The 9,233-nt window shown below is 56.8% G+C and overlaps 2 protein-coding genes across 2 annotated transcripts; both read right to left on the reverse strand.

Moving 5' to 3' along the window:
* Positions 1-422: 422 nt before the first annotated feature.
* LBRM_16_0870 (conserved hypothetical protein) lies at positions 423-1,097 on the reverse strand (the record flags this gene model as incomplete). Its single annotated transcript, XM_001563639.1, has 1 exon — positions 423-1,097. One exon carries the CDS (start codon positions 1,095-1,097, stop codon positions 423-425), a length of 675 nt encoding a protein of 224 aa, XP_001563689.1.
* Positions 1,098-2,528: 1,431 nt separating this feature from the next.
* LBRM_16_0880 (putative protein kinase) lies at positions 2,529-4,589 on the reverse strand (the record flags this gene model as incomplete). Its single annotated transcript, XM_001563640.1, has 1 exon — positions 2,529-4,589. One exon carries the CDS (start codon positions 4,587-4,589, stop codon positions 2,529-2,531), a length of 2,061 nt encoding a protein of 686 aa, XP_001563690.1.
* Between the last annotated feature and the right edge of the window lie 4,644 nt (positions 4,590-9,233).

Here is a 9,233-nt window from a genome sequence, read left to right on the forward strand (position 1 = left end):
GCCTCATGGCGAACCCCTTCGCCCGCTGTGCAGCTGGACAGAGCCGGCGCCTCCACTGCTGAAAAAGGTAGAGAGAGGATCACACCTTCCAACCCACCCACCCCTGTCCCACTGTCTTGTCTTAGCAGCTGGGCAAGCAGAGGCAGTGGGCACTTCTTCTTGGTTCGATTGTGGGCCCAAGTCATTCCTGCGTGGAATTACTACCTCGTTTACTCCTTCTGCTTCGTTGGCTCTGTTGAGTTAACCGTACAAACCAAAATTTCTTTACGTGTGTCCTGTCCCAGTTGTACCTGCGCACACCTCACACACACACACACGTGTCAGCAAGCACGCTTGGCACGTGTTGGGTCTCAGCGGCGGGTGCGAAGAGCCCTATAAGCACAGAGAAAGGCAGCTGGGCTGCACTACAACGGTACACTGCTTTACCGCTGTGTCAGCAGGAGCACTTGCTCCTTGGTCAGGAATGTATGCTGGATACCGTGCAGACGCACCCCAAACCGACGTGAGCCTTTGTAGCGCTTCACAGACCCTCTGCTATCCGAGGAGCCGACTGTAGCTACCATGTCCTCAGCGACGACCGACAAAGACTGGATGCTCCCGCTCGAGTGAAAAAGCAGTGGTGAGCGGAACTGAACAGTGCTCTCCACCCGTGTCGCAGTAGAAGGAAGCGACAGCGTCGATTCTCCCGTCTTGTCTCGACGCGACAACGACGCAACATTGCCTGCATCGCCATTGGGGGAGGGGTTGCTGCTGAAGTTGCAACTTGCCAGCGTCACCGTCCTCATGAAGTGCTTGGTCGGCGAGCCTTGCGGTTGCGGCTGCATGTGTGCAAGCAGGGTAACACGAATGACGCTGTGCTTGTGGTGTGGTTTGAAGACCGTGGCAGCTGCGGTGGCTGCGCCACTGTCATTTGCGTCCTCCTCCACGAAGGCGACCCCGCTCACTAGTGCATGAAACTGGTTCTTCGCGAGCGCATTTGTGCTGTGCGAAAAAGCTACGGAAGAGCTCGACGATAGGGGAGTCGACGGCTCTTGAGCAAGCCTGAGCTCCTCTCCGGGATGCAGCTCCATTACAAACGGGGTATCAATGACAGGCATTGTCCTAAGTGCTCGGCAGCTGGGTACGTAGGTGATAGTCTGGGTGGCGGTAGTCGAGGTGATGAGGTAAAGTTCTCCCACGGCGGCTCTTTTGTGTGCTTCACCTCAAGTGCCGCGAGTGTATTTATGTCGCCCACGCCCGATACCATACACGCAGGAGACCCATAAGCGGAGCAAGAGGAAGAGGGAGTGAAGGAAAAGAGTTGGATGAGCGATACTCCGGGGGAAGCGTACGGCACTGATCGACTTGCTCGACTGCTTTGCCGGACAACGACACTTCTCGCGCCCATTTGTTTCCATTACATATCCTCATCCTCGCCATGGGTTGTGTCAAGTACCGCGACGACAAACACCCTCTGTGCGGGCGCACCAGTGTCGTTGCCGTCCTCCCTTCGTCTTTGTATTCAGCCTTCTTCATCCGCGCCTCACGTGTTACCGAGAGAAAGACCGCCATAACGACCTCGAACGCAGAGCCGGAAGAGAGAACTACAGTGACGCAGTTTGAAAGAGCCAGTTTGCCCAACGCCTCACACGGAGAACCCTAGAAGTCCAAGGCGCGCGCGGCAGTGTAAGTTTCATTCGGCGAGTGGGTAAGTGCGCATTCAGCGTTACGGTTTGATGCCCGAGTGCGCGTCTGGGAAAGAAGTGGTCCCTCCGTCCTCTCGTCTCTCGTCTCTCGTCTCTCCTCTCTCTCTCTGTGTGTGTGTGTGTGTGTGGTAAGGCAGAGAGAGAGAGAGAGGAGAGGAGAGAGGACGGAGCAAACGAAAAGAGGTGCGAAGAGCAGAAAAGGCTGAAAACGAGAAAACAAAAAATTGGAAGGAGTGCGCAAAACAGCGCTCGACAAAGGCGATAGAAAGAGGGGGGGGTAAAGCTGTGCAAAGGTACAGCGCAATAAAAGCTGAGACGACACCGTCTTCTCACCACACACACACACACACCACCTCCAACTCCCTCCCCCACCGACCGACTCCGATGAGAGGAGAAGAGAAGGGAAAGGTAGAAGAGACGAGAGGGGAGAGAGGCTGCAGGAACAACACCCGCAGGCGTGGTGGAGGAGGAGGAACCGATCCAGAGAAACAGCTGCGAGAGGAGAAAGAGGGAAACCGCACAATACGTCAAAAGAGGAGTGAAGAGGAAGACGAAGAAACCGACCACCTTTCGTTGCCCAAGATGAGTCAAAGAGCCGGCAGAGAGAGGCCAACACACAAACACGCGCGCGCCTACACCTGAGAGTGAAAATGACAAGCGGTGCAGGAGCCCCCCACACCACGAAACGAAAAGGAATACCCTGTGAGGGGAAGGAGTGCAGGAAGAGTATGTACCCCTGGTGAGGTGCTCAACGTAACACGCAATGCGCACGCCAGCACAGGCACTCGTCCTCACAACCGACCGTACGTGCCAACGATGCACACCCGGCACATCGCCTGAACGCTAGATTTGCAGCAGGTAGTCCGTCATGATCGCTGCCAGGCGACTCCCCACCGTGTCTGCTGTGGGCCGCTTCAGCGGGTTGTAGGAAAGCAAATCCACAATAAGCTGCGCTAACTCCGGGGTGTACCCTTTACGTGTGACATTTACCCGCACACACTCTCCCAAGGTGATACCACTGTTGCCACCGCCGGCCGCAACGGACGAAACCCTAGAGCAACCACCGCTCAGGGCGCTGAAGTAGGACTCCATTACGCACAGGTCCTCCTTGGTGGCCCAGCAGTCCGCGTTGAGCAGGTCAAGGTTTTGGGTGTTGGGATTCAAAATCATCGGAAAGTCCGGAAGCACGGTGAGGACATAGAGAAGCACACCCAGGCTCCACATGTCGGACGAAGGCATGAGTCGCTCTACCTTTAGCGTCTCTGGTGCCATGTACGCGGCGGTACCCAGGGACGACTGCACCGCCTCTTGGCATCCACCCAGTACCTCGCGACTACCATCCAGGTCCATCAGCACAATCTGCTGCTTATGGTTGTAAAACATGACGTTTTCCACCTTCAAGTCACCGTGGACGATCGGCGGGTTGCGCTCGTGCAGGAAGCCAAGGGCGAGAGAAAGCTGGAGGCCAACCGAGCAGACGAAGCTCTCGTCGAAGTGGTCTCCACGGAAGTTGCGGATCATCGCCCCCACGTCTCCCTCTTCATAATAGGGCATACAAATGCAGACAGTGCGGTGATCTGGTCTCAGCTGCACGGCTAGGTACTCGACGAGGTGAGGATACTTCATTACCGTCATGAAGCGGACAGACTTCTGGTACTCATCCAGGGCCTTCGCCTCGGTGCTGAACTGCATCGACTTCAGCACCACCTTCTCCAGTCGAGTCTCGCGAGAAAGCTGCTCGCTGATGAAGCGGTATGCCGCGCTCGATGGGCCAGCCTGCGCGACCTCCGCCGTCGTTGGCTGTGCCACCTTCATCAGGTCCACAACACCCTGCGCGCCCTTACCCAGCCGGCGCGGAGAGGTCAGATTCTGCATGAGCCCCGAATCACCGCACAGCATACCGAGCGACTCATCGTCCGTGAAGACACCGTATTCAACGCCGGAGCCTTTCTTGTGCGTGCTCATGTGCTCCCGAAGCTCTTGCTTGAGCAGCACAAACCCGCAGTGCTTGCACTGCATGGCGGAGGCACGATGGATCGTCTGGATACTGGAGAGCGACACGTAGCTGGCAAACCGCTCCGACCGATTGTTCCACACAATCTTCGTGTTATCATCGGAGTAGCCTAGCACCGTACCGTAGGACGTGTAGCCAGTACCTGCGCCAGTGTACCCGAGCTCAGGTGCGGCACCAACGACTGCTGCAGATGTGTCGGATAGGATTGGTCTAGGCATCACTGCAATGAAGCGGTTCCTTCGCTCCGCCAACACAAATCGGGGTTGCTGGCCCTTGCCAAAGAAGACAAGACGCCGCCCTGACCTTAAGTTCACTGGCTCGGCAGGCAACGGCATCGGCCAGCCTATCTCATGCGGGGAGGGTTTGTCCACAACGGAGGGCAGACACAGAGAACTGTATGGGCGCCCAGGGGAGGGAGGGGTGAAGATATAGTCGATGAGCTGCCGAGCGCCGAGGGCATCGGGTGGCAGCAGCTTCTCGTAAGTGTCGCTGTGCCGGTGTGGCAAGTATGGCGACGGGAATTCCCCTGAAGCGAACCCCTGCGTGACGGAGGACAAGGTCGGAGTCAAGGTGGGGGTGTGAACCCTGAGCGACGAGCCGTACTTTGGAGAAGCCTCTGAATCTAAAAGTGTGCCCTCCATGCGCTGTTGCATCGCGGCGTGTTGCGGAGCGGGTTGGCCCAATGACAGCGGTGCCAATACAGGAAGCTCCTCCAGAGAAAGTTGGTGCGAAATCGGTGGCGCCGACGAGCCGGTGTTCGCGCTATCAAGCATCCCCGACGGCGGCTGGGCGTGCGCGACATTGCCCTTGTTAGCCCTAGGCGGTGTCATCTCATTGTGTTCGCCGGACCGCTGGAGGGGCATGTTGACGTTGTCCGAATAAGACGCCATGGCCCACACTTATCGAAGGAGCAAAGCAGGCACAAAATTCGCTGTTTCTTCTGTTCTTTGTTTCTTGTTTCTGGCAAAGGGGGAGGGAGAGCGACACAAGCGGAAGGGGTGCGAGGCGAGGGGAGAATGGGAAAGAATAGAAAAGAAGATGAAGACGTAAAACATAAACACACAAACGCACACGACAACACGGGTTGTGCGCAGAAGCGGCGACAAACAACGATAAACACTCCAGGACCTGTTCGGGTGTGGAGATGATGCAAGAGAACGGGAGAGAGTGTGCAGACAAAAAAAATGGCCAAACGAACGAGTCACACGTCTTGTAATGGCCTCAACCGCCCCTCCCCTGTCCCCCATCTGCCTCCGACTCTCCAAGCGGGCCGACTCGCCCAAAAAAAAAATTTGAAAAATGGAGGGGGGGAAGAGAGAGAGAGCCGGCAAGCAAGAGAGATGATAGTTGACTACCCACACACATGCCACAGGGTCGGGGACACGGAAGACAAGGAGTGAACGTGCACAACCCTGAGTTCAGTATGAAGGTACAGGGTGTGGGTTTCTGCGTACGTGCATACGAGCATTTACATTCCTTTGTCAGCATGAGAGGGAGGAGAGAGAGAGGAGAAGGGGAAGAGAATTACACCGAGGCCATGAGCGAGTCAGCATAGTCGTCTCAGTCGATCAGACTTCGGTGGTGGGTGCGGACGGACCACTGACGCCGAGGTCATACCGGCCGGAGTAGAGCACACCTTTTATACAAGAGCATTTGCTTTACGTATGTGCTGTGCTTGTGAAGGGACGAGACTCCCATGCCATCCGCCCCTCCGGACTCCTGCCTCACCTCCCCATGTCGTTGCATGTTCCTCGTTGTGATTTGCCATACGGGACCACCGATCGGCCTGTCTGCATTGGTTATCGCCGGATTTTATGCAACAGGCCCTGGACCACGTATGGTAGGCGGGTCATGCAGTCATGGGGTTCCGCGTTGACTGCATGGCTATGTGTGTGGGTGTGTGTGGGTGTGTGGCCTTTAAGGAAATCAGCAAGAGCGTAAGTGTCATTCACATGAAGGTGGACTGCGGCTCCAACAGATAAAGAGGAAGAAAAGGCCTCAAATGCGCAACGCACCGCTCGGAGCTCGGATGCATCTATACTACTGGCGGGGGCGTGTCCCCAACGCGGGGCTCGTAGTGACGCCTCGCTCAGTCGCCTGGTTCACGCGCACGGCTCCCCATACGTTCCATGTGGCATCGGTGCAGAGGTCGCACACCGGACCGGTCGTCGTCATCGGCGTGATGCGCCCCGTGGTGCATTCGTTATGGCCCACTTTGACCATTCGCCCAGCTCAGCCGGGGCACGCGCCGACAGCGCGGTCAGCGATGCGCCATGCAGCAAAAGGCGCGGCCGATTAGAGAGCAGAAGCCGTGTCTCTTTGAAATCCCACCAAAATTCGCAAACCGGAGTCATCACGGCTCGGACCCTCTACCACAGTCGTCCCAAGAGACGCTCGAGCTGGCCCACTGTCAGGTTTCGAGCAGATCCTGTGGGCAGTTCTCTGATTGTATTTTCTCAAAGTCAGAGGGCTTTCGCCTTGCGTTCGAAAACTATCCCTGCAAAGGTGTGCCTGGCGGGCGGGGGTCGGCATCGGTTCTGCCCTTGCTGAGAGTGACGTTGAACCAGCCTGTCGTCTGAATCACCGACGCCGTTGCCTGCTCCACTGCTCGCTACGTGCCTGCAAACTGCGTGTTGGCCATCCGCACATTAGCTTGCATACTCACAGCAGGTCGCGCTGCGTAGTAGGGTTGAGCCAGTCAGTGATGCTCTCATTACTCGCACCACTTCACAGCTTACACGCTACCTCACTGGTACGACTCTCAGCTGATCGGCCATCCCGCCAGCAGTGCGGAACACGGATAGAGAGCTCTGCTCCTCATGCACAGGCACCGGGAAAACAAGCTTTTTGAGGCCCATCACCCCACCGGCGTGGCACAGAGCGTTCTGTCATGGCGAGCCACGCGTTAGCCACTTGCAGCCACAAGATGAATCGTCTCATGATCAGGCCACATTCCTCACCCATCATGAAGAAGAGGGAACCGACCACGCAACTGCGGGAATGGCATCATTCTGTGATGTCCTCCGCCTTGAGTATTGTGACGACTTTCTCCGACATGGCTGCGGGGCTTAGTGAGACGGACAGGCCGCGCGGGCACGTGCACAAAAGTTCCCGCAGTCCCTCCATCGTGCGCCTTGGCGCCGGCTGCAGGGCCACGCACACACGATCACAGCATCCCCGAGCCGCTGCACGGCTGGCATGGAGCGGTGCCGGTAGGGAGTCGTCCACTAAGGTCGCCGCCCACTCCTTGTCCGCTACAGAGGAGGCACGCCAGCGAACCAGCCCCGAGACGATGTGTCACCTGCAGCTGCTCCCCGATATAGCGGGCCGTGGGGTCGCCTAGTGGCACAAAGTGGGGGGCGGTGTGCTTGCCGAGCAGCGGTATCACGTCCAGTAGCAGGCTTTCTCCCGCCAGGACCTCCAGGGGGTGATGGTCTGCTCCTCTCGTCACGCCGTGAGTTGCGTACGACTGCCGCACTAAGCTGTCTCTTATTCTGGGGGGTAGGGTACGGGAACGGTTTCGCGTCTCCCTTTTCTCACTCCTCATGGCCTCGGTGAGCATGGTGTCGAAGGATTGAAGCTAGGGGCTGTTCGCCGTCCGAGGAACCGTTGTGGCTTGCGCCGCGGGCTGCTGCGCACCTATCTGCTCGCTCTTTGGTGCCATCTGGAGAATGAGCTAGTGCAGGCTGGGTCCATCGTTCTGCGACAGCTTGCTTGAGCTCAGCAGGTTCAACGCGGAAGACAGGTTCTAGACGAGCGCACGTCGATCCTCTTCCGTGTGTATCAGTCCGCAATGGAACTCAAGTGCGGCAGAATATATGCTCTCCAAGGTCTGCATTAACTTGTCCCAGCTCAGCATCCGATTCTTCTCCTGGCAGTGGGCGCTGGCGACTTCCATGAATCGGCTGAGAACGGCTTCGAGGCGGGGTTTGTCGGCGGCTCTGTGATGCAATATATGTACTCCTTAAAGATCGGCAACTTCTCCCCCTCAGCAGCACGATGATTGCATCATTCGCAGCCAGAACTTTCACGTGCGTAGGACTCCCGCCTTTTCCCCAGTCCTCGAAGACTGGGTGCTACGGTCAGTAGTCGGTGTAAATTGTTGAGCTCAGCGAACGCGAGGCCACGCGAGACTTGGCCACACATGAAGAAGCCTATGCGCAGCTGGCTTTCCGGTATCACACCGTCAGAACTCAGCGGAAACAGGGGACCCTCTGCACGATGAAGGCCACAGCGGCATGCAGAATATTCCTCTCTGACATCGTTCCTCCAGAGCGAGAGAAGGATGAAATACCATGAGATCAATGGAGCCTGGTATAACGGATGTGTATGCACCCCTTTTGCTGTCTATTCCCACTAGGGGCTGGTGCACTCACTTGTTGTCTCAGGAAGGAGAGCGGGGTAAAGAGGTGGAAGGAGAGAGCGCGAGCGCGAGGATTAGTCAGCAGGGTCCACTCCTCAAGGCGCGCCTTTATCACTGTATGTGTCCTCTGAGCTCCCCCCTTCAGCTCTTCCTTTCTTTGCTGCTTCCCTCGGCTTCGGTGCTGTGGGCTGACACACTCACCAGTCCTGGGATCCGCAGCAGCTGCACACCTCCGTAGTGCTCATGCGCGTTTGTTTCTCTGTATGTGCGTATAGGCACCAGCACGCCAAATACCTCCATAAAGTGTGTGATGTGCAGCGTTGGAACCCGCGCCTTTGATCGTAATGGGACAGAGAAGCAGCAAGAGTGCAAGAATGGGGAAGGATGGTGAGCGTTGCAGAGACACAACACGAAGCACGGTGGTGGGGAAAAGGGGGGAGTAGAGAAGTAGCAAGAGTAAAGAGAGAAGTAATGATAGCAGATGACCAAAAGTGTGTATGTGTGTGGCTTATGTAGATTTTCCTCCTACCCTGCGGAAGCGTGACGAGCATTCGACCGGGTGGCCCACAGCAGCGCCTTCGTGCCCACAGCCACCCCAAGTACCAAACCCAAGAAGAAACGGCACTGGCGCACTTCAGCGCATCCACACGCACGTGTGGAGTTGAAGCATATGTTATGTCTACATATACGCCGGTGAGCGACTGTGCCCTACCCAGGAGCACGAGAATGCGACGAGGAAAAGACGCACAAAGCAGGCGGCTCGAAGCACTCGCCCATACCCATGGAGTGAGAGCAAGAAAAAGAGCGCCTCCGCTTCGCTTTAGCTCGTCGGCCTCTCCTCTTCTGTGAGAGCTTTTGGGTGCACCCATTATGAGTAGTATGATTACCCTCTTGCAGTGATGATGGCGGCGGCGTTACAGGTGGTGGTGAACAGTTAGCCCCGCGTTATTCGATTAACCAAGGAAGAAACCAAGCGAAAAATGAAAGAAAAACAATGGAGCACCCTCACGCCGGCAACACGTGCCCGTCAAGCGAGAGGAAAAAGAGAGCGAGGCAGGGTGCGGTAGGAAAAGAGCGAGGTCAAGGGATAAGGTGAAGACGACCCTCTCCTCTTGCCTTTTTCTTTTTCGCCCTTCGCATCCAACATCGTGAAGAACGTGCTCAGGGGGTA

The sequence above is a fragment of the Leishmania braziliensis genome, chromosome 16 (assembly GCF_000002845.2).
Source record: "Leishmania braziliensis MHOM/BR/75/M2904 complete genome, chromosome 16".
Lineage (NCBI taxonomy): Eukaryota > Euglenozoa > Kinetoplastea > Trypanosomatida > Trypanosomatidae > Leishmania > Leishmania braziliensis.